General features: G+C 47.5%; 1 protein-coding gene across 1 annotated transcript; it reads left to right on the top strand.

Annotated features, from left to right (window-relative positions):
• The first annotated feature begins 11,459 nt into the window (after positions 1 to 11,459).
• Positions 11,460 to 25,293, top strand: LOC123425971. Its single transcript, XM_045109749.1, has 4 exons — positions 11,460 to 11,937; positions 23,653 to 23,889; positions 23,976 to 24,193; positions 24,867 to 25,293. Exons 1-4 carry the CDS (start codon positions 11,704 to 11,706, stop codon positions 25,039 to 25,041), a joined length of 864 nt encoding a protein of 287 aa, XP_044965684.1. The 5' UTR covers positions 11,460 to 11,703; the 3' UTR covers positions 25,042 to 25,293.
• The last annotated feature ends 458 nt before the right edge of the window (positions 25,294 to 25,751 follow it).

Raw genomic sequence — 25,751 nt, 5'->3', positions numbered from 1 at the left:
CGGATGGTTCAGCCCTCGACACATATATTGATATCTGTAACATGTTCTTCAAAATTATTGTTTAACTTGATGCATATTCATGATCATTCCACCCAAATGAGTTACACTAAAGATGCATGATATTGTTATCCTTCACTTTCGTTGATTATATCAAGATTTGTTTGCGAGTACATTCAAAGTACTCATTGGCTTGCCACTGGTTATGTTATTGACCGGACATGGAAGGACCAGAGTTTGGAGATGAGTACGTGTTCGGAGACGCCCCTGCGAACTAGGACGCTTCCAAGTCAGAATGCCTGTCGGTGTAGGCTTGATGGCATGGGCACCCGCTTAGCCCTTTGCTTTCCGCTATTAGTGTATCCGAGTGATTTGGCCTTAGGCCCTGTCTTGTGAACTTGACCCTTCGGTCATGTGTTGTAATAATCGGTACTTGGATGTAAGACTCTTTATTCGGTATATGTGTTCGGTGAGCATTGATCTCTGGGATCACTGAGCATGGCGATTCTCGACTAGTAAGTCGGGGTCCCCACACGCGTATCTCAGTCTTAGGACAACACCGTCTATGCATAGTGGACAATGACCAAATGCCTCAAGTTGCCCTGGGTGGTATTGCCGACTGCTAGGTGGGTGGACCAACACTCGTGAGGAGCACTGGCCTGGGTTGTTGATTAAATCCTCGGGGTAGCTATTCCCTATGCAGAATTATTATTAAGTGATTAGCAAATTAAAACCAATGTTGGGTCCTGCCGGACAAGTCTTAACACTACACGATTTATCAAGGGGATCCCCATAACAACCCCGAACGTGTTAGGAGCGACTAGTTATGGAATCAAACACCGATAGCCGGAAACTAAGGCGGCAATAACGGAACAAAACACCCGGCAAAAGGCTAGGCCTCCCGTCATTTACCAAGTATATAGGTGCATTAATTAAATAGCAGATTAAAACATAATGATGTCAAAACTCATGTTATCACATGAGACAACTGACACGTGCAACTAGAAAGCTAACATTAGAAGCTGAGCATGCCTACTTAGCCATACAACATTACCTAGGAGGGGATAGTGTTTGGGTTTCATGGAAATATCAAGAGGCAATTATTTCAGTGGTAGGCAGCGATCATATGACGAAGGAAACGTGAATCTAAGCATAACAAAGCTAGAGACGGTATCAAGGTCACGGTCATCTTGCCTGTGATGTCTTCAGCTTGGAACTGCTCTTGTTCGTCCTGCAAGTACTCTCCCGAATCCACATACTCGCTCTCCGATCCCGGTGCTACCCAAGATAAAAATAACAGCCAATGAACAACAACACAACATGATGCAACAAACACATGATGCATGAGATGAAAATGTAGCATGCATCTCTATTCTAGTCACTTGAATATGCATGAGAAGAAAAGACAAACTTATGGACAGAACTTCACTCTAAGCTATCTTGACATGTATGAAGATGACATGAACAGGTGCATCACAAGAAAACGATGCAAAAACATATAAATAACGTTGAGAATGGAGCTACGGATCAACCGGAAACTACGAAACAAGATACGGAGTCCTACGGGTCAAATCCAACACAAGCACACTCCAATGGCACACTTCTGGTATTCCCAGGTTGCCACATGATCAAACAAACAAAAATAGGTGGGGTGGTGCAAAGAAACTCACCACACCACCAACTATGCACTAACAAGCTTCAAAACAACAAAACTATGCAATCTGTCCTAAACAGCATCATAGCAGTTTGAGAGCAACATGCAAAGCTCCTACAGCCACCCAAATGTGCCAAACAAGATATGTGGCAAAAGGTATTCAAAATCTCTACAAGCATGAGCAAAAAGATAATACAAAGGAGTTATACACAGAAAGATCTACAGGTGCTAACTTGGCCAAAAATAACGGATTGCAGGGACTTAGTTAAAATCTCAGATTCTCACCAGCTTTTGACGCTCTGAAGCATTTTGACAGCCCCCAAAACAATATCTACACGAAGTGAAAGTGCATGAAAATTGACAGAGAGCTAGACAAACACAAAAGCTCCAACTCTCTAGTTGATTGCAAGGGCTGATTCCCAACACATGAACTTTTGCAACCACAACTACAAGGGAAAATCACAGATTCTCACCAAGCTGACAATTTCAGCCACATGCCTACTTTGACAAGGCACATCTTACACATACAAACTCCTAAGCATAAAACAAAACCACCATGTTGTAGAGGGGTTCACCCACTACTGCCACATCAAGGAATCATCCTCATAGGCTCATCACATCACATGGCACCAAGCTCTAAACATAGATCAAAACAGAGAAATGACATTTCCAGAAAGTATCCAAAAGGGAAATCTGATTTCACCAACGGATTGCTGGGAAGATTCTACCCCGAAAACATATATAATACCTAGGTACTTGCATAGAACAAATAGGCACAAAGTTGAAAGGAAAAACTACATGGAATCACATAGATGCAAATAGTGCCATATCATATGTGATACTCACTACCCATGCCCTCCTGGTACTCCACCAGTGCTAGCACCACTGGGCTAGCAGTTCTACCTCGACAGAGAAGGGGAAACAAAGCAGTTATCCACACCTGACGAGCTACTGTGCCCAAAAATCAAATAAGCAAAAGGGCAATGCGGGGGCTCGAACCCACGACCTGCACGGAGACAAAACACCCTACTGCCACTGCGTTGTGCTATCGATTCTTAACAGAGAGGGGGGCTTTGCTCTTTTGAGAAACCCCCTGTGGATCTACTTCAGCCCAACTACTCGTTGCTGGGAACCACCGGCGATTCACTATGAATTGAGCAACGGCTCGTTGCTGGGAGGAAGAGGGGTCACCCACTACTCCATTCCACACCTAAACACGCCGAGAGATCCCCTACAGCTGCTACTCCACGAGCACGCGGCGGCGCCGGCGACAGAGAGGTACACGGTGGCATTACTATGGCTCTATGCGCGATCTGCCGATAGGGGAGGGGGGAGGAGAGCTTCTGCTCACCCACTGGACGAGGAGGTCACGCCTGTCGGAGAGGAAAAAGGAGACGTCGAGGAAGAAGCCGTTGCGGAGGTGGTCGTCGGAGCGGAAGGGGTCGTCGTCGAAGTAGTGGAAGCATGGTTGATCGGCGTCGATTAGCTACGGGAACGGACTCCCCTGAGGTCCCGCGTGCTCTTGGACTGCTTGAGAGGAAGAAGGTGTACGACAATGACGGCGACGAGCTCATCAAGGATCGGCCATGGCGGAGGAGGAGATCGGCCTGCCTACTGTCGATCCAGGGAGAGGGAGGAGGAAGAGGAAGGAGGTGGAGGCGCTTGGAGGAACCCTAGCACACTGCCCGGACGCCAAGGATTAAATAGAGGGGCGAGGGAGGCCGCATCGACGTCCATGAGGCACGGCGTCGCTCTCTATCTCGCGCTCTCTCTAACGGACTGACGAAAAGGTGTGGGAGGAGGGAGACGGCGTCACAGGAGAGGGAAGAGGAGGTGGGCTGCCGCGCGAGGAGGTATCTGGGCCAGCAAGGAGGAGGAGGCCCACTCGGAGGCGCGAGGTAAGAAAGGGAAAACCCACTCGGGTTTTCTATTTAAAAACAAAACAAAACAAAGACAAATAAAAACACACATGCAACACTGTTGACTCTAAAATAAAACAAAAATGCCCCTGGTCATAAGGGAATTATTGTTGGAAATATGCCCTAGAGGCAATAATAAATTAGTTATTATTATATTTCTTAGTTCATGATAATCGTTTATTATCCATGCTATAATTGTATTGATTGGAAACACAATACTTGTGTGGATACATAGACAAAACACTGTCCCTAGTAAGCCTCTAGTTGACTAGCTCGTTGTTCAAAGATGGTCAAGGTTTCCTGGCCATAGGCAAGTGTTGTCACTTGATAACAGGATCACATCATTAGGAGAATCATGTGATGGACTAGACCCAAACTAATAGACGTAGCATGTTGATCGTGTCATTTTGTTGCTACTGTTTTCTGCGTGTCAAGTATTTGTTCCTATGACCATGAGATCATATAACTCACGAACACCGAAGGAATGCTTTGTGTGTATCAAACGTCGCAACGTAACTGGGTGACTATAAAGATGCTCTACAGGTATCTCCGAAGGTGTTCGTTGAGTTAGTATGGATCAAGACTGGGATTTGTCACTCCGTATGACGGGGAGGTATCTCGGGGCCCACTCGGTAATACAACATCACACACAAGCCTTGCAAGCAATGTAACTTAGTGTAAGTTGCGGGATCTTGTATTACGGAACGAGTAAAGAGACTTGCCGGTGAACGAGATTGAAATAGGTATGCGGATACTGACGATCGAATCTCGGGCAAGTAACATACCGAAGGACAAAGGGAATGACATACGGGATTACACGAATCCTTGACACTGAGGTTCAAACGATAAGATCTTCGTAGAATGTGTAGGATCCAATATGGGCATCCAGGTCCCGCTATTGGATATTGACCGAGGAGTCTCTCGGGTCATGACTACATAGTTCTCGAACCCGCAGGGTCTGCACACTTAAGGTTCGACGTTGTTTTATGCGTATTTGAGTTATATGGTTGGTTACCGAATGTTGTTCGGAGTCCCGGATGAGATCACGGACGTCACGAGGGTTTCCGGAATGGTCCGGAAACGAAGATTGATATATAGGATGACCTCATTTGGTTACCGGAAGGTTTTCGTGCATTACCGGAAAAGTTTCGGGCTCATCGGTAGTGTACCGGGAGTGCCGGGAGGGGTGCCGGGGACCATCGGGAGGGGTGTCACGCCCCAAGGGGTCTCATGGGCTATGGGAAGAGATAAACCAGCCCCTAGTGGGCTGGAATAAGTTCCCACTAAGGCCCATAAGGTTTGAGAAGGAAAAAACACAAGGTGGAAAGAGTTTCCAAGTGGGAAGGTGGAATCCTACTCCAAGTAGGATTGGAGTAGGACTCCTCCACCTCCAATTTCGGCCAAACCTTTAGGTTTTGAGGCTGCCTCCTCCCCTCCCTCCCACCTATATATACGGAGGTTTTAGGGCTGATTTGAGACGACTTTTCTCACGGCTGCCCGACCACATACCTCCATAGTTTTTCCTCTAGATCGCGTTTCTGCGGAGCTCGGGCGGAGCCCTGCTGAGACAAGATCATCACCAACCTCCGGAGCGCCGTCACGCTGCCGGAGAACTCTTCTACCTCTCCGTCTCTCTTGCTGGATCAAGAAGACCGAGATCATCGTCGAGCTGTACGTGTGCTGAACGCGGAGGTGCCGTCCGTTCGGTACTAGATCGTGGGACTGATCGCGGGATTGTTCGCGGGGCGGATCGAGGGACGTGAGGACGTTCCACTACATCAACCGCGTTCTCTAACGCTTCTGCTGTACGATCTACAAGGGTACGTAGATCACTCATCCCCTCTCGTAGATGGACATCACCATGATAGGTCTTCGTGCGCGTAGGAAAATTTTTGTTTCCCATGCGACGTTCCCCAACAATTATGACCCAATAAAATAAAATGAAAAGAGGATTTTTGGAGCACTTAAATATTTACAAAACAGAATTAATTAAACTGTTTTGTGAATATCTACCCCTCTCAAACATAGATTCAAAACACATTATACCTAGCACCACATCCACCACAAAACACTCTAAAATATAAACATTTTTGAACCAAGTTTAGAGCAAGTGAATCTTGAGCATGAGAAAAGAGAAGGGGGGGTTTGAAACCTATTTGGAAACTAGCATAGTTGAAACCCAACTTTCAAATACACCACTTCAACATCACATAGCACATCAACATCACAACCACATACATGGATCCACAATAACAACAAACACAATGAAGGCATGGATGATATGGATGCATGAATGCAAAGGGGAGACAAGGTAATATCACATGAAATAACACATGGCATATATCTCACAAGTCAATGACATCATGGACCCACACATGAAGGTTCCAAATATGGCAAGTTACACTCTGGGGCATTACATCGAGGGTCGGGGGTCGATGGTCGAGGGTCGATGGTCAGTAGCGTCGGGGGTCGACGGTCGGGGGTCGAAGGTCAGTGGCGTTGGGGGTCGAGGGTCGAGGGTCAGTGGCGTCGGGGGTCGAGGGTCGAGGGTGAGTGGCGTCGGGCGTCAGGGGTCGGGGGTCGATTGTCGGTGCCGGGGTGCCGGGGTTCCCTTTTCCTCTTCTTTTTTCTTCTCCTCTCTCTTCGTTTTCTTCTTCTTCTTCTTCTTCTTATTATTATTATTATTATTCTTTTTCACCTCCTCCTCCTCCTCCTCTTCTTTTTCTTCTTTATTTTCTCTTTCTCCTCCTCTCCTCTTTCTTCTTCTTCTTCTTCTTCTTCTTCTTCTTCTTCTTCTTCTTCTTTTTTCTTCTATTTTTTTTCTTCTATTTTTTTCTTCTATTATTTTCTTCTAAGTTTTTTCTTTTCTATCTACTTTTATTATACCTAATAAACTAACTATATAATTTAATAGAAAAAAAGAAAAAACTAACTATCTAATTTAAAAAACAAAAAATATGGGTACGTACGGGAGGCACCGGAGTTGGGGACGACCTGTGAGGGGAGGGGCGTCGCCGGAAGCCGATGAGGGGAGGGGGCGGCGCCCGCAGCCAGTGAGAGGAGCGGCGACGCCGGGGGCGGGTGAGGGGAGGGGCGGCGCAGGGGGCGGGTGAGGGGAGCGGCAGCGCAGGGGGCGGCGCAGAGGGCAACGCAGGGGGGCGGGGGCGGTGCAGGGGCGCGCGTAGGGGGCGGTGGAGGGTTGGCCGCCGGTGGTGCTGGAGCGAGGCGGGCGGCGTCGGGGGCGGGTGAGGTGAGGGGAGGGGAGAGAGAGATAGTGGGTGAGGGGAGAGAGACAGTGAGCGAGGGGAGGGGTGACGACCGTTATTGGGTCGCCCCCTTTGCCGTCCGCCCCCGGACGACAAAGGGCCCCATGGCGGACAACAAAGGCCCCCGGATGGCAAAGAGTCCCTTCCGTCAGACACGACAGGCATGGGACCCATCTGTCCTCTTTGCCGTCTGCCCTAGGTCTCTTTGCCGTCCGCTGGCAGACGACAAAGGGCTGACACATGGAAAATTGTCTGTTTGCCATCAGACAGCCCTTTGTCGTCTGCTTGATGTCAACTGACGGCAAAGAGGTTCTTTGCCATCAGCCAACAGACGGCAAAGAACTGGCTGACGGCAAAGAACTGGATTCCAGTAGTGCGTTATCAATGACATCCAATGTACATGATCATGAAACCATGATCATCTATTGATCAACGAGCTAGCCAACTAGAGGTTCACTAGGGACACATTGTGATCTATATACTCACACATGTATTACGGTTTCCGGTCAATACAATTATAGCATGAGTAATAGACAATTATAATAAACTAGGAAATATAATAATAACCACTTTATTATTGCCTCTAGGACATATTTCCAACAAAAATGGCCACAAGCCGACTACACAGATGAAAAAAGGGTCGGCTGCCGACCCAAACAAAAATCGGGGCGGACAAGCCGATCCAAACTGGAAAAAAAGGATAAACCACGAGTCTGTTTGGGTCATCCGATTGGAGTTACTCTAAGGGCAAGACTCCTCCTAGAGATAATATGAAAATAATATACTATATCGGTAAGCTTCCTAGGATTGAAGGCCTTAGATTCAATTGAGGTCTTCAATTGAATTTTGTTCACCAAATTTTGAGAGGGACAACAATTTCTAAAGCCCCTCTCGTTAATATTTTTACAATACATTATGCTTCCTAATTTTTAAACCTTCATAACTAAGCGAGGCTTCAAATTTAAAATTGATTCATCTGATTTTGATCGGGTCAACAATTTTTCAAGGAGCTCTCTCATTTAATTATTTTATTTTATATGTTTCTAATTTAAAGCTCTTTCATTCAATTGATATATTCAATTTTGAATTAGGTTTAAGATTTTGATTGTGCCAATGATTTTTCAAATCAATTAACGAGCAACGGGCCTAAAAAATGTATCAATCCCTCATAGACTCCGATCACCCAAGGAAAAGCGCCACCGTATGATACTGTAGCACCGATATAGTACATGTAACCACCGACCCAAAAATATCCTAGAAAAACGCAGTGCGAAAGGCGCACAAGATAGCCGCATTATAAATAAATATAAAACACACTCCATCATCTCCTTCACCGGCCAAACTAAATATTCCATCAATTTCAAAATATACGTGTTATTTTATTTTGAAAAGTCAAATATCTTTAACTTTAACCAAGTTCACAGTCAAAAATATTGACATCCACAATATTAAACAAAAAAAATCATTTGATGATGAATCCAATAACACCAATTTGATATTATGAATTTTGATATATTTCTCTACAAATTTGACCAAACTTAAAAATGTTTGACTTCTCAAAAAGTAATACATCATATATTTTAAAATAGGCAAGTGAAGAAATTTAAGAATCCCAACAAGTTCAACGGCACAACAAAGCGTGTCCAATCCTTAGTTTCTATCTAATTTTGAGACAATCTTTAGATACTAAATACACCCTCCATCATAAAAAAACATTTTTATATTATGAGACAGATGGAGTATATGTCTAACATGATGGAATGACGGGAATAGATGGAATGGGATGTTCTAAGTATCCTATTGTGCAGTCCTCGCCAAACGGGCCGACCTGGCACGACCCGCCATAAACGGGCCTGGCATGGCACGGCTCGCCCAGGCACAAATATTAGTCGGACCCTGCCATGCCAGCCCACGTGGGCAGCCTCCCAGCCCAGGCGTGGCACGAGGGCTATTAGGGCCGACCCGTCGGCACGCCAGGCCCGCTAGCCTGCTAGGCCTTTAGCATTTTAGCCTGTTATTTGGGTCGATTTTGGCTTGTTTGACTGTTCTTGGGTCGATTTTGACATACTGAGCTATTTTTTGGACCAATTTAGATCTATTGGGCCGTGCCGTGCCGGGTCGCGGGCCCAACCTTCAGGTCCAGACACGGCCCGAAACGGGATGCGTACCTGGCACGACCCGATTAGAGCAACTCCAACGCTGCGACCCAAACGGACGCGCGGTTTGTCCGCTTTTCGTCTGTTTGGGTCGGCCGAGCGGACGCTCATGTCCGCTTTTTCAAATGGGTCGGCCAGACCGCCCAACGCAGGCTCAGACGCAAAAACGATAAACATAATTAAACATTAAAAGGGTGGTCAAAGCTGGCCCAAGTCCACATAAAACATAAATGAAAAAAGCGGACGCCCTCGGCCGCCCTACGCATCGTCTTCGTCGTCGTCGTCGGGGGAGGTGAGGTCGATGAGCTCCGGGGCCGGCCCAGCCCAAGGCAACGCTGCCTCCCACGCGTGAGCAGCGTCCTTGCTCGATAGCACCGACGTCGCAGGCTGACGGGCTCGCTCCTCCTCCTCCCGCTCCGGACGCTCCGCCTCCTCCTCCTCCGTCCACCTGCGCTCGAGCTTCATCTGCTCCGCTGCCTCGGCCTCCCCCCTCGCTAATGCCAGCGACTTATGGTGCAGGAGGTACTCTTGCTCCTCCTCCTCCGTTCACCCATACCAGACGGGAGGCGCGGACACCCACGCCAGGAGCTGGCCGGTCTAGTGGTAGGTGTGTGGCTGGCGCGCCTCGGCCTCAGCGGCCGGCGAAGATGGAGGAGGGGGCACGACGCAGTCGCCCGCCGCGGAGAGCGAGGGCCTTTTCGAGACCTACCCAGCGCGCATCCTCCTCGCGTCTGCTCTCCTCGATGGCATAGGCCGTTGCCTCCTCAAAGGCGGCCTGGTAGGCGGCCTCCTCCTCCTGCTCCTTTGGCTTCACTTGAGGGGGCGGTGGAGGGATGGCCGTATCGAACTGGGCGCCGTGGATGCGTTGCCGCTCGTGCTCGATGGCGAACCAAACCTCTCATTCAGGGGAGTCGACCACGTACGTCGGATCATGCTGCTGCTCCGGAGTGAGGAGCGCGCGCCGCCGGCGGACCTCCTCCGCGTGCGCGCGCGCAGACCGCGACACTGCTGGGATATGGATGCGGTCGGGGTCCAGATGCCAACCATGGGGGAGGTTGACATCTGGGTAGGGCAGAGTTTGCATGTACTGCCAGTGCCACCGAGTTTGGTGGACTGGGATGTACAGGCGCTCCCGCGGTGGCGCACAGCGGCGAGGTGACACTGGCACCTTGGACGAGCTCGCGCCAGGGGTGAGCTTTCCCTTGCCCTTGCCGAAGAAGCCCATGGCTAGGGTTTCGTGGTCACCGCCGGGGAAGCAAGCGTGGCCAGATGTGGACGGGAGGGGGAAGTGGATGAGGCCGGCCCCGACGCACGCTTTGGAATAAAAAGGGCGGCCCACGACCACCTTCCACCCACTGCGAGGCGGGCCCCGTAGGTAGGTGGTCGCATTTAATACGACCGAGGGGTCGTTGGCTGGCCTACGAGTGGGGCCGATGCGGACACGAGGGGGCGCGCGGTGCGTTCGCTCGGCGTCCGCGACGACGCAAATCCGGCCCAAATTTGGTTCTGAAATGGGTCGACGCGGACGCGAAACGGACGCAATTTAAGACCGGATCGGCGTGTTGGGCGCCTGTTTTCGTCCGCGACGACCCAAACGAATGTGGACAGACGAAATGGGTCGCCGCGTTGGAGTTGCTCTTAGCCCTGCCGTGCCTAGCCCGTGACATGCCGGCCGCCGTGGTTCTTGGGCGGCCAGGAAGCACGACCCGTTTGGGCAGGACTGCTATAATGGTCCGGTCAGTGCTGAGGGACACCATCCCTACGCATCCACGGACTTAGGGCCTGTTTGGTTTCAATAAGTCAAGTGACTTAAAACCAGTGACTTATAAGTCACGCCTGTTTGGTTGTCATCTGACTTATAAGTGAGCTGACCACACAAAAGGAGGTGGGACCCACACAAAAGTGGGTGACTTATAAGTTTTAAGTTGGAGTGGAGCAACTTATGACTTAGGGCCTGTTTGGTTCCAAAAAAGTCACCAACTTATAAGTTGAAAAGTGTAAAAAGTGACTTATTCTGCCAAACAGACCCAACTTATAAGTCACCCCAACTTATAAGTCATAAGTTGCTCCACCCCAACTTAAAACTTATAAGTCACCCACTTTTGCGTGGGTCCCACCACCTTTTCAGCTTTTATAATATAAAACAGGATGAAAATGTGTGGTCAAGTGACTTATAAGTCAGATGACAACCAAACAGGCGTGACTTATAAGTCACTGGTTTTAAGTCACCTGACTTGTCACCTGACTTATAAGTCAGGTGACTTATTGAAACCAAATAGATCCTTATGAGTTGGGGTGACTTATAAGTTAGATCTGTTTAACAAAATAAATTACTTTTACACTTTTTAACTTATAAGTTGCTGATTTATTTAGAACCAAACATGCCCTTATGGAGGACAGATTTTGGTGTTTGTGATTGCGCGTGCTCTTTTTAGGCTGTCAAAAATACCCACACATTTTTTCCGGTTTCCCGTGCCTCTAATGCCTACAGAACTGAGTCCGCTCCAATGCCGTTGCCTCCCTCCTACTCATAAATTCCCCCTCCCCCATCCCCCCTCCGGGAAACCAAACCCTAGCGCTCCTCAATCGCACATAGCACCCCGGAAATCCGCCCAGCTCTAGCCAGATTTGGCTTTGCGCGGACCAATTCGCCACCCAATAAATCCGGGGGTGTGTCCCCTTGGGCATGGTCGCTTGATCGCGTCCGGCCCATGGGAATGTCGGGGGCCGCCAGTGGCGGTGCCGGATGCGGACGCGGCGAGTACATGAGTATCCCGGAGGATGTGGACGCGATCAAGGAGGCGGTAAAGGAGGAGGGGGAGTGCCCAAGGCTGCTGCGATGCCGCGCGATCCGGTGGTGGGCGAAGGTCGCCGTACTCGGGATCTTCCTCGCCGGCGCCACCGCGGCCGCCGTCGTTTTCTTGGGCCCACTCGTCATCAAGAAGGTGCGCCCTCTCCGTGTCCTCTCCTTTGGAGGTTTCCGTGTCCTCTCCTTTGGAGGTTTCCTTGCAAAGCGTTTTTCCCCTCCTAATTTCGTCACGGATGCTAGATTTTTCTTTCTGTTTGTGTTTTGCTCATGCTGTTCCTGTTGAGTGTTTTCATTTAACACGGTCTATGCTGCAATTGGAACCGAGGAAGTACCTTTTTATGCAATTGGAACCGAGGAAAGGCCGCGCTGGTACCAGGCGCGAGGAGCCTACTTGAGCCCGTATAACGAGTGCGAGAGCAGGCACACATGATCTGGAGACCTCAGATCAACAAACCCCGTAGGCTGAAGATGACCGTGGAGGAAGGCGTTGGAGACGTCCATCTAATGTACATGCCAGGCACGAGAGACCTCAAGCTGGAGGACGGTGCGGATCGTGACGGGCTTGACGACCGGAGCGAAGGTGTCAGTGAAGTCGACGCCACCATGCTGGTGGAAGCCATGAACAACCCAACACGCCTTGTAGCGATCGGGGCTGAGCTTGTGCTTGAAGACCCACTTCGCGGTAATCACATTAGCGTGCCGGGGTTGGGGAACAAGCTGTCAAATCCGGTTCCGCTGCAAGGCATCAAACTCCTACATCGCAGCCACCCAGAGCAGATCATGAAGAGCAGCTCGCACAGAGTACGGCACGGTGATGGCGCAGAGGTGGACGCTGTGCAGATGTACTCCTCCGAAGTGTACCGCGAGCTCGGACGAAGGACGCCCGTACGGGCACGAGTGACCGGACCAGCCGCAGGTGGGGACGACGCAGCAGTCGACGGTGGTGCATCTGGCAACGTCTACGTTGCAAGTGCGGGCGACGCCACAGGTGGTGTTGCAGGTGCAGCGGGCGGCGCCGGCGCGGCAGGTGCGGGCGAGGCCGCAGGTGGCGCCTGGGAGCCCGAGGCGGCACAACGCCCGAGCCCGAAAAGGCCGCAGCCAGCGAACCGGGGTGCAGCACGAAACCAGGGGCAGGCCAAGGGCTGCGCGCGAGCGTCTGGGGGGGGGGTCGCGGACCCGACGCCATCAACGGCTGGTGGTGAAGAAGAGGCCGGAGGCACCTGCTGAAACGAAAACACACATTTGTCAAAGTAAACGTGCCGGGATGTGAACACGCGATGGGAGACAAGATCATAGCACCGATATCCTTTGGAGTTGGGAGGATAACCAATGAAGATGCAGGCGCTCCGAGGTCGAGTTTGTGAGGAGAGATGTCAACCACGCTAGGATAACAGAGTTACCCAAAAATGCGCAGACCCTTATAGGAAGGTGGCGTACCAAAGAGTAAATGGTGGGGTGCATAGTTCCATCGCGGACGACAAGGCCGAAGGTTGAGGAGAAGAGACGCGGTAGCGAGAGCATCCGGCCAAAAGCGGGGTGGCATATGGGCATGAAAGAGGAGGGTGCAGACAGAGTCGTTGAGAATGCGAAGGACACGTTCGACGCGACCGTTTTGCTGGGAGGGGTGTACGAGCAAGTGAGATGAAAAAATGTGCCATGCTGCGAAAGAAAAGAACGGAATGCGAGATTGTGGAACTCTTTTCCATTGTCAGTCCGAAGAGCAAGAATGGGACGCCCAAACTGCTTGTTGACATAGGAGTAAAAAGCCGTCAAAGTGGAGAGGGCATCCGACTTTTGTCGCAATGCAAAAGTCCACACATAATGGGAGTAATCGTCAAGGATAACGAGATAATATAGGTAGCCCGAATTACTAGCAACTGAAGAGGTCCACACATCACTATGGATTAACTGAAAAGGAAAAGAAGCAATGGTGGTGGAACCAGTAAATGAAAGGCGAAACATGTTTGCCAACACGACATGCATGACAAGTATGATCCTGAATCTAATTACAACTGAAACTGAAACTCCTAAGAATGTGTCGGAGAGTGACGGGGTTGGGATGACCCAGACGAGCCTGCCAGAGGTCGATGCCAGCGGAGAGAGCAACCGGAGCAGTGGCGGCGGAGGACTTCGGGTGGACCGAATAGAGATCCTCGTCGGGACTATCACACCGGTGGAGTACCATCCTGGTTCGAGCATCCTTGATACAAAAACTAAACATGTCGAACTCAACAGTCACAGGATTCTCACGAGCAAGGTAACGAACGGAAACAAGATTTTTAATGAGGTCGGGTGAAACAAGAATGTTAGATAAGGACAATGACGCGGAAGTAGAAGGAAACGAAGTGTGCCTAATATGAGTGATCGGGAGGGTGAAGCCGTCACCGACAGTGATACGGGTGGTGGTGTTGACGGGAGAGAAAGAGGTAAGATTACCAATATCCGCGAACATGTGAGCAGTAGCCCCAGTGTCCATATACCAATCACCGCCACCAGTATAAGTGTTGGGCGAAGGCGCGTTGTGGAGCGCGGCGAGAAGCGAGGGGTCCCATGGTGCTGGAGGGAGAGCGTGTTGCGGTGGAGGAGTCGCCATGGGAAAGTTGTAGGCGCTGGTGAGCTGCGGTGGCGGAGGAGCATACCCGCCGTACGGCTGCGCTGCGACAAAGTACGCGTGATGCGCCGGGGGTCACGACACGTGGAACGGCGACACTGGGGCCCGAGGAACCGACATCGAGTACGCGTGCACAACGCCTGTCCAGGGGTTGTAGCCATCGGCCCAAGGCGGGGTGGGCTGCTGCTGCTGTTGTGGACGAGGAGCACCACCCGTCTGTTGTTGCTGCTGCTGACGACCGCCGCCCGTTGGTGGGCGCAGGAGGCGGCGAGGGTGCGTTTTAGGCCGCCTGCACCAGCGGAGGTTGCTGCGAGGGCACGGGAGCCCGCTGCTGTGGGAAGCAGTCGACGGTGGAGGAGGGACGCCGCGGGCGGTGCCGGCGACGAGAGCGACATGCATGGCCCGACTCTTGACCTGCTTCATACGGCGTTCCTCCAGCCGGAGATAGGCCACGAACTTGGCGAAGGAGGGCTCGGTGATGAGGGAGAGGTTGGCCGCGGCATTGCCGAAGTCCTCGTTGAGGCCGGCGGTGAGCGTGCTGAGAAGGGCGTCGTCATCAATCTTCGCACCGCAAGAGTCTCGAGTCGGAGATAGTAGTCGTTGACGGAGGAGTTGTCCTGGTGGCACCCAAAGAACTCTTGTTGCAGAAAAGTGCGACGTTAAAGGCGATTGTCGGTGAAGAGCCCGTTCAGTTTGGTCCAAACGGCGTAGGCATCGTCGCCGTCGTGCACGACCGTATGGAAGAGGTCGGGCGAGGTGGTGAGGAAGAACCAGCGGACGAGCGTGGCGTCGATGGCGGACCACTCATGATGGTCGGGCACGAGGCTGGAGTCGACGGAGCCATCCACGTGCTCGAGGAGGTTGTACTCCCGGAACACAAGGGAGAAGTAGGTCTTCCAAGCGTAGGAGTCGGTCTGGGCAAGATGGACGGGAACCCGCTCGTGGATGGTGAGGTTGCGGATGTCGGCTCCGTCAAGAGGGTTTGCATCGGCGAACGGGTTGGAGCCGGTCGTGGACAACATGAGGAGGGCGGCGGCGGCGCGGGGGATGCACGGCGGCAGCGGCAGAAGAGGTGGCGGCGGCCCGAGTGACGCGTGACGGTAGGCGCGGCGGCGGCACTAGGGAAGCGCGGCGGCGGCAGGTGGAGATGCGGCTACAGCGCGACTGGAGAGAGGCGCGGCGGTGGCGGGTGGAGATGCAGCGGCAGTGGCGCGACTGGAGAGAGGCGCGGCGGCGGCGCGACGGGAGAGAGGCGCGACCACGGCGGCGCGATTGGGCGAGGCGCGGCGGCGGCGGCCGAGCGGAAGCTAGGGTTGTAACCTAAAAACTGATACCATGTATGCTGATGGAATTGCACGATGTATTGATCAGGTGCAGCCGCACGTATATATGATGTATAAGGTGGGCCACGACCTCAACTATACAAAACTAGGAGGTGTTCGGGCCAAATACACAATATGCACACCAAATACACAATATGCACAGAACACATATACTCAACATTACAAAGGAAGGATGGAAGCAAAGTAAAAAATCACCTGTTTTAGTTATAATAACATTTACCTTCAATTTTGCAAACGAGATGATTTAATTTCTGTTTTGAAGCTAAGACAACTCTGGATATAGAAACTTCATAAAAAAGTAATGCACAAACATAAAGGATGGATGCATCAGCACAATCCTTTTTACATTTTTTTTGAAAGATAGAAAATGATATTAATGCTATGGGAAATGTTTTAACAAAATACTAGCAAACGTGCCTGTGCGTTGCAATGGGAGAAAACTTATATAATATAATATGCTAAAGCTTGCTAGGACAGAACATCACATTGTGGTTAACAACCTCCAAAGGCACAAATATAAAAGCTCACTCTTCTAGTATTCATACCTTTTGTATGTATCCAACACACGAGGGTTAAAGTTCTCAAAGTTCATCTGAAACTCTTCAGTTATGACCTTAATCGTGAGAGATGCTAATTCTAACAACATATCTGAGTCTGACAAAACCTTGAAATATGTGGTAACTTAAAAAGTTACTTTTCCCAAGGATAGCAAGGTCCTGTAAATTTGCTTCGATGTTTTCTCAAAACCAGGAGCTTTAACAACACAGACCTCAATGGCACATCGAGTAAGAACAACATGGCATATAGAAGTCAGAAGAAAAATAGGTTAAATGTACCGACCTTCATGCGTGCATGTAGCTTTTTAAGAATCAGAGAGTCCAATGCCTTGCTTTCTACGTTTCTAGATCTTCTACAACCGTTTCTAGATCTTCTACAACAGTCAGGAGAGGCTTTTGCGCATATAGTAGTCACTACAGCACCGAACACCACAGTGACACCATCTTACTGAAGTCACAACTTAGTTGCGTGACTCTCCCCACAGTGACACCATCTTACTGAAGTCACAACTTAGTTGTGTGACTCTCCCCAGTTCCAAAACCCAAATCTGGATTGATATAACATATTTGTGCCCATGAATCCTATGGATGGAAAAAGATGGACATGACACATGATGAAGTAATTCTCAGTTCAAGTATTCAAGTATATGTCAGATAAAAAAACATCACTTATCTTTAAAGAAATTATAAAGAAACTGCATGATGATATATGCAGAATTGCAACAACATTCTCACTTAACCTCCCCCAATGATGGTGCTGGCCGTGATGTGACTCTGCTGAGGAGCGAATCAAGGAAATCGTGGTAGTATGGGTGGAGCTCGGTGGCCATATCGAAGCGGCTTTAGCGGAGGTGCGATAGCAAGAGGCAATCTCCATTAGCTTGAGGTACACTGTGAGGGAGGAGAGTAGCCCGGCCGCCGCCGGCGGCTAATACTGAGCAGAGTCGTAGTTGGACACCAGCAGGAGGGCCGGGCGTGGTGGCATCATCATGGTCCGATGCTTGGGGCTCTAGAGGCAATGACCCAGGGCAGAGCGGATTGGCGTCATCTTGCCTCGCCGGTGTCTTTGTACCAAAGCTATCGGTCGTTGGCATCCACGAACGCTCTCCACATGGTCCTACATCGCTTGCTCAAGGCACGACCTCGGACGGCTGAAGCTGGCTTGCCGGTGCTGGCGCGCCATGGTCGAGAGACCGTTCCGTGAAGCTGCATCATAAGCCCATAACCACGTAGCATGGGATTCGATAGTCGATATGGAGTGCTGCATGTAACCTCTTGAAAAAGCTGAGACGTCTCAACCGTGTTCGTGATCTGGTTGCCTGGTTGCACATGTGTATATGTCTCTGGCTCTACCACGTGATCTTTCCGGTCGACTTTAATCGGGTCTAGGCCCCCTTGACGTTAATCGAAGCAGCCCTGAGCCCGGCTGGTCAATGCTGAGGCCTCTGGCCAGGAAGAGCAGGGGCCCCCGCGAGCATGTGCTGCGCGAGACCGGCGGCGGCGACATCGACGGGTTCTAGTCCGATTGATTCCTGACTCGTGCTTAATATATAGTTGTGGTTCAAGGAATTAGATGTGTAGTTTGTGTTAGAGATAGTTATGGTGGCAGGAACGATTGCATTAAAAGTGGAAAAATGGATAAAAAAAGAGGAAGGAGACCGGGTCTCTTGCGACACCGGGTCGAGCTGCTATGTGGGGTGTCGAGACAAAGGCGATAGATCGAAAGGAGACCCGGTCTCAGCAACGCATCATGTTTTTTTGGGAAGGAAGGCCCGGCCCAATTGGGAACTCAATTGACATCCCAATTGACAGTGCCCAATCTAATAAACAATGGAAAACGCATGAAAGAGAAAATAACGCAAGGAAAACAACTAATAACATATGGAGAACTATGAAAGTCTCCTTCATTTTTTTTTGAATTGTTTGGATTGCTTACCACGTGTAAAGATGAAGGATATTGATGATTTCATTCCTGAATGACCCTTCAAACATGTAGTGTTTTTTTCAAGTGTAAGAGACAATAGAATGTATTTTGTTTCATAAAAGAAAGATGGTAGATGTATTTTTCCAAGAGATAATGTAAATCCTGATGAGGGCCCAAATTCTATGTTGGAGATTTGCATCACTGTGTATGAACTGTCAAGATTCCATAGGATGCATGGGTAAGAGAATATCATTATTCAGAGCATTGCACACCCTGACTAAAAAACAATGGACATAATATGCAAGATGTAACCACAGGCAACACATTTTGGATTTAGTTTCTGTGTAATATAATGAGTATAAGATCTGAACCGAAGGGGGTGTGCTACAAACTGTTAACACCATACTGTAATCAATTAATTTGGGGGCATTTAAAGTCATGTTTCTACCCTTAACAAAGGGAGTAACTCAAGAAAATGCAAAAAATGACAATCCATGAAGTAGTCAATTGAACTTACCTTCTGAAATACCTGGCGTCCGTAACAGCCCATGGGATTAGAGAGTTGTGTCATTAGTGGAAACTTGCAGTAGTGGTGGGATTAGCAATAGTAATACCATGAGGGGTTAGAGTGGTGCTACCGCAACTATGGCGTGCACTTGTTAACTCTCATGTAACACTATTTCTGCCTATCTGAATATAACGAATTATCATGCATAGAGCTCCAATCGATACTTCAATTTTTTTGCAAATGAAACCAAGGAATGCCTTGGTACAACATACACGGTCATGATTTATGATATAGATATATAATTAAGTACGATGATACATAAAATGAATGCATGTTGGGCCAGAGATGAAAAGATAAGTACAATAACACGCAATCTTATCTGGATAAAGAAACCTAGAAAACACATTGGGAGAGCACATGCTTTCATGGCAGAACAAATCTGCACAGGCATGCAGATCCATAGGTTTGACAAATACAGTATCTAACATTAGCTCGTGAATCATCAGTTCTGCGTTGCCAACCAATTAGAGGTGGTACTGAATCCCATAGAGCTAAGATGGTACAAACAATTCATTACCAAAGTTTATGCAAGAAAAATATTTTCCTGGGATGCGCAATAATTACAATACATGGCCAGTGAGGACGCATTTTCATATTTGAGAGAGAAAAGAGACATCACACGATAAGATAAATATAAGAGATCCACATCTCCGAAGAAAATCAAGGAAAATGACCATCCCATATCATTAGCAAACCTTGTTGAAATATAAGCCTATAATATATACCTCCCCAGTTCCAGTAGTCGTGTACAGAAACAGTTCCTGCTCCTGCAACTTTGATATTGGTCTTGATCGTAGCTGATTGAGATGACCTTGATCACTTAACTTTGATATTGAATCGGACATACTTGCCTTGGACCAGTACCCTGTGTCAAGTAGCAAAATCGGAGAAGTAATAAACAATTTGAAGTCACCAGCAGGTCTTGGGTGGATCATCAATCCTGATAAGAAAAAGGACAGCGACCATAGTACCCCCCCGCCGCCGCTTCCAGAAACCGGCACTCCCATCTTCCACACGGGCAATGGAGAGATGATGGCACCGGCAACGACTCCTCTGGGCAGGGCTTGACTGTACGTTCAGGATCTGTATTGCGCAGCGCAGCCAGTCACACATAATTTCTGCGCATCCAATGGCGCGGCGGTAGATCGTTGGCAGTCGAGACCCATGGAAAGGAGCAATGAGGCATCAGAAGGAGATGAGAGCGGAGGCACGGTGCACCACTAGGTAGCCGGCGGCGTGAGAAGAGAAGGCGGAGGGACTGATAGAGGGATCACACATACCCCGTTAATTAGAAACTGCACGTGTACGTAAAATTGAATAATTTCACCTAATCACAAGATTTTGAATTCTGAGAGGCAGACCTTGAAGTGGAGGACAGGGTGAGCTCGATAGGGGTCCTCTTCAACGCACAGCAGCCGACGCTCAATGTGGCCCTGGAGGGCGCGTCAGTGCACGGTGGCGGCAGGGACAGTGTTGCATGATTACTGAGATGGAATGGTTGCATGTTGAGGTGAGGTGGATAGCTTGCATGTCAAGAGAAATAGGATAGTGGGGATGTACTATTTAGGTATTATAGATATGGATATTTAATGGATTTCATCTGGAAACCAGTTCAAATGATGGTTGAATCAAATCAGGATGTCATTGTTGAGTGAACAATATTGGAAAATTGTTCTGCCAATAAGAAAAAAAGCCAATGCCTTAATATGTTCGCTCATTTATGTAACCCAATATGTGGTGTCAGCTTGATGCTCTGGGGGTGTAGGCGCCTCCTCTAAATGGTGGACGTGTAGGGACAATCTCATAAGACTATTGGATCCTGATATGTTTGGTAATCAAGAAGCCATACTGTTTATTACCTGTACCCACTTGCTAGTATTATCTGCCCTGGAGGGATTTATTAGATGCTTAATTTAGTTCGTTTACATGATTATGAGGTTGTTTTTATCATAACCTGTTCAAGCATGGTACTTTGACTACTAAATTGTTGGTTTTTCCGAGCTAGACGCCACAATGCCCACAATGCGTTTTCTTGTGTATATTTAAAAAGTCTCAACATGCCTGGTTTTTGAGGTATGTATATAATGCATCAAATGAAGTCAGTCTTGGTAGTTGTTCTGTTTAAGCAACTGCTGAGGGGAAAGGAAATCAGCCATGATGAGTGAATACATTGTCCTAAAATCAACTGGTAGGAATGATATTCAGGCGAATAACACAATCATATTCTCTCCATGAGTCAAATATTGTACTCCCTCCGATCCATATTACTTGTCTTAGGTTTTCTAGATACGGATGTATCTAGACACGTTTTAGTGTTAGATACATCCGTATCTAGACAAATAGGACAAGTAATATCGATCAGAGGGAGTAAATGATTAATGTAACATGCTATCAAACTCCAGCAAAGGGCCAACTTCGAAAATAACTATTTCTCTTAGTCAGGTTCAGATGGTAGAAAATAAAGAAAGCAACAATCTCTTAGGTAGTAACTAATACTCCCTCCGTCCCAAATTACTTGTCTTAGATTTATCTAGATACGGATGTATCTAACACTAAAACATGTCTAGATACATCCATATCTAGACAAATTTAAGACAAGTAATTTAGGACGGAGGGAGTAGCACATTGGTGTGATTTCGTCAAATTACTCATTTGTAGCAACATGACAACATATATAAAAACAATTACTGAATTGTTTGCCTCAGAATATTTAGCATACAGATGGATGATGGCGTGACTCTGCGAAAGGGTCTAGAAACCTTAATTTGATTCAGAGGCCAATGTACCATATTCCAATATTTGAAATAGGACAGAACTATCCAGTAGAATATACTGTGCCAGGTACTTCCTGTCTGAAAATACTTGTCGGAGAAATGGGTGCATCTAGACGTATTTTAGTTCTATATACATCCATTTCTATCCATTTCTGCAACAAGTAATTCTAGACGTATTTTAGTTCTATATACATCCATTTTTATCCATTTCTGCAACAAGTAATTCCAGACGAAGGGAGCACTATCTATCCCTTTGAAGGAAGAGTATGATGAGATACTACATGGATATCAGAGTAGCTTTTCAAATGACTGCAAGCTTTCCTAATTGACATAAAAAGTTGGAGAGACTGAATCATACTAACAGCATCTATGCAATCTAGGGTCTGAATCAGAGACTCCTCGTACATATATAAATAACTACGCATAGGGCATAATGCAGATGTTTCTTTTCCTACTCTACCAGGACACACCTCTGGTCCTACTGGACTATATATCTTGAAGTGGTACCTAAGGGCCTGTTTGCACTCTCTCTGCTCTCTAACTCCGCTCTGGAGGGGAGCAGCATCCAGTTCTAATTTGGGGAGTGGCTGAAAGGGCGCTCCGCTCCGTACTGAAGGAGTGGAGGGTTGCCGAACAGGGCCTAAAGCTCTAGCTTAAAAAATTTCAAGACATGGAAGTAGAAGAGGCAACCTGGACTAACAGAACTCATCTTCAACTATTTTTCACACCATGAAACTAACTGTGCTTCTTAAATACTCCCTCCATTCCTTTATGTAAGGTGTAATTATTTTCAGCACGGTAATCGATGCACGTAATTATACACATGCTAGGACGAAATTAACCTTGGCTATATCGTTGATTAGCGACAATTAAATCATTTTGTCTAGGAAAGTAAGAGATACACGCAATCAGGAGAGAGATACTTTCCTTTTTCTCTTTATAAGAAGAGATGCACGCAATCAGAGGAGAGATACTTCCCTTTTTTTGAAGGGCTAATGACGGAATTATGAGGAATTAAGAGAAATGCACCTTACATTGTGGAATTAAAAGAAATGCAACTTATATAAAGGAACAGAGGGAGTATGTGAAACATCAAGCTAGTTATGCATCTCCTCTATTGTTAAGGGAGAAGACACCGCTTTATCATAAATCCTAAGAAAGCAAGTTCTTCAAATCAAACAGCCTTTATCTCCTCTATTCTTATAGGAACGTACATAGGAGAAGTGGCTAGGATTTGACAGGAGTTTTAGAGAGAGCACTGGACGGGCGGAGAGAAGTGAGTTATCTAGAGAACACCGGACACATGGAGAGAAGCGAGAGGATCGAAGAACCAAACTAGATAAATATCAAGCGGTTAGCCGGTGAGAACGCAATCAGCACAGGCAAATTGTACCCCTACAGATCCCCAGAATTACAGGTGTCTCCCCCTCGTAAATCAGTCAGATGCTGAAAAAAGTCCTAAAAGGAGAGAAGGATTCCTACCAGACGTAGGGTCTTGCTTATACTCTCATACCTGGTTTGCAGTTGGGTGGTGTAATTGCTTTTTCTTAAATGGCATGTCTTCGTATTTTCGAGATAATTTTGGTTGTCGCCAACATCATGGAGAAAATGTTTACAACTCTGTCCATCATTTCTAACCAAATCAGCTGATCCCTTCCAAAAGTTCATATGATTAGGTCAGAACAATGTAAAATGTCGGAAGGATAGAGCACATAAACTACAACTGTGCTTGCATTTGGATCCTGCTTGCTGGTGTTATCTGAAATAAATTATGTGGGCAAGCCCCCCATCCCCACCAAGAAGTTCATGATCATAAGGATGATGCTTAGCTGCCTATTGATGATCTTTCTCTGAATCAACCTCAATATTACAAATTTTCATGCAATTGTAGACTGATTAACATCTCATAGTTATGCTACATGTACCAATTTCAGTGAATTATCTTGTTGCCCTCTTAAACAGACTGCCCGCACAATTGCATGTGTTTCTGTAGCAGCTTTTGATTCTAAGCTATCATGCTAGTATGCTCTTGGTTTGTTGCTGACATTGTTTTGCATATTGCTATCCTTCACAGGTGGTTGTGCCGATTATTGACTGGCAATCAAGAACATTCAGCCGACCAGTTATTCTTCTAATATGTTTTGGTGCAATCGCTTTTTTCCCAAGTGTCTTGATACCTTCTTCTCCCTTTATGTGGATTGCGGGGATGACCTTTGGATATGGTTATGGCTTTCTGATAATTACAACGGCGATGAGCATAGGCATGTCATTACCATTTTGTATAGGATCTGCGTTCCATTCCAGAATACACGTGAGGCTCTCAGTCCCATCTTTTCAGCTAATGTTCATACTGTCTTCATTTTTTTTTGGAGATAATGGTTGATGGTTGTCATGCAGAGATGGTTGGAAAAATGGCCGAAGAAAGCAGCTTTTGTTAGACTTGCTGGTGAAGGAGATTGGTTCCATCAGTTTAGGGCAGTTGCTTTACTTAGGATTTCCCCGTTTCCATATATAGTTTTTAACTACGCTTCCGTGGCTACAAATGTCCAATATTGTCCATATATAGCTGGTTCAATGGCGGGAACCATACATGAAACCCTCCTTGCAATCTATAGGTTTGTACCTCTAACACATGTTGCCTTCTGTAGGTAGTCAGTCAGTATTGGTGTGGTTATTGAATCCATTTGCAAATAGAATGAGTTACTTGACTGTATCTCACCCAATCTGCTATTTTATGAGATCGGAATGATGATGCGCACCTATACCTTCTGCTAGCATAAATTTCATTAAACATCCTGTATGATTTTTTGCCAATGCAAAATCTGCTTTGGGAGTTTAACTTTGGCCATGGAGTGTAGAAATTTTGTGGGCACCTTTCTTCATTTCTAATCTTCTATGCGATCAGTTCTAGCTTTTCAGGCAGCACATCCCTCTGAGCTACAAATCCAAAATTTCCACCTGGGCTCTTGGTTTTTTTTTTGGGGTGTGTGTGTGTGTGGGGGGGGGGGGGGGGGGGGGGAAATAATGCACTTGCATGAGCTCCTGTCCTTGGTGAAAAATAAGATGATCTTGCAGGAAATTATAGGCTTGTAAGATTCATTTGCAGTATGAGAAATAATGCAGTTGCATGAGCTCCTGTCCTTGGTTGTTGAAAAATAAGATCTTGCTGGAATAATATCTACCTGTTTCAGAATTATGTATCCTGTTCTATACATGTAAAACATATGCCTGGTTTAATTATCTTTGTTTTATGGGTAAATTAATTTTGTCAATATTTGTTGTGAACAGTGGGAAGCTCGTTCAAAGCTTGGCTGTGGCAACGAGCCAAGGGTCTTTCTTATCAGTGGATCAGATCATCTACAATGGAATTGGCTTTACGGTTGCTGCAGTTTCCACTGCTGCAATAACTATTTATGCGAAAAAGGCGCTCCAAAAATTGCAGGCTGAGGATGAGCTATGTTGAGATCTCCGAATCAAATCTTGATGCTAGGTCCCCTCCAGGTGTAAACTACAGACAGGGACTACTAATCTGGTTTCAAGCGTCAACAACCTGCAACCGCTTTTGGTTTTGTTTCAAGTAGACAGAGAACTGCCAAATTTAAGAACGTCAATCAATGTATTGAACCAGGGCCTTTGCAATGTATATTTCAAGCTCTTAAGGTGAAATTATCTTTGTTTTGTTTATTGAAGAAAAATACGACCACCATTTTTACCATCTGTGATGCACACAGTTTGCCTTTCAGTTCAACTTTGTTATTAGAACCAAATCCGTTGGATTTTTCTACTAGCACATATGTCTGTGCGCTGCAATGGGAGAGAAAATTGTTGGTTATGTGTAAGCCTAAGGTCCTGTAGGGAATTTGTTACGATGAAAATTCTAGTTATCCCGTCCATGCAACATCCAGATAGTGGCACCTTGTGGCAGGGATATGGACACTACAGTAGGAAAAAAAATACATTAGTCACAACGGAAGATAAAATTATTGGTTCTATGAAAATACAACACCCAGTAGCAAATTCGGTGGAAAAAACGATGCATGTTGTCCCACCGAAACGACCAACACTCCACTCCGGCAACTCATCCTGTGCACCGACACTAGCAAATTAGGTGGAAAAAACGATGCATGTTGTCCCACCAAAACGACCAACACTCCTCCGGCAACTCATTCTGTG

This window comes from Hordeum vulgare, chromosome 2H, assembly GCF_904849725.1.
Source record: "Hordeum vulgare subsp. vulgare chromosome 2H, MorexV3_pseudomolecules_assembly, whole genome shotgun sequence".
NCBI classification, from domain to species: Eukaryota; Viridiplantae; Streptophyta; class Magnoliopsida; order Poales; family Poaceae; genus Hordeum; species Hordeum vulgare.
This window is presented reverse-complemented; position numbering and strand designations above follow the sequence as displayed.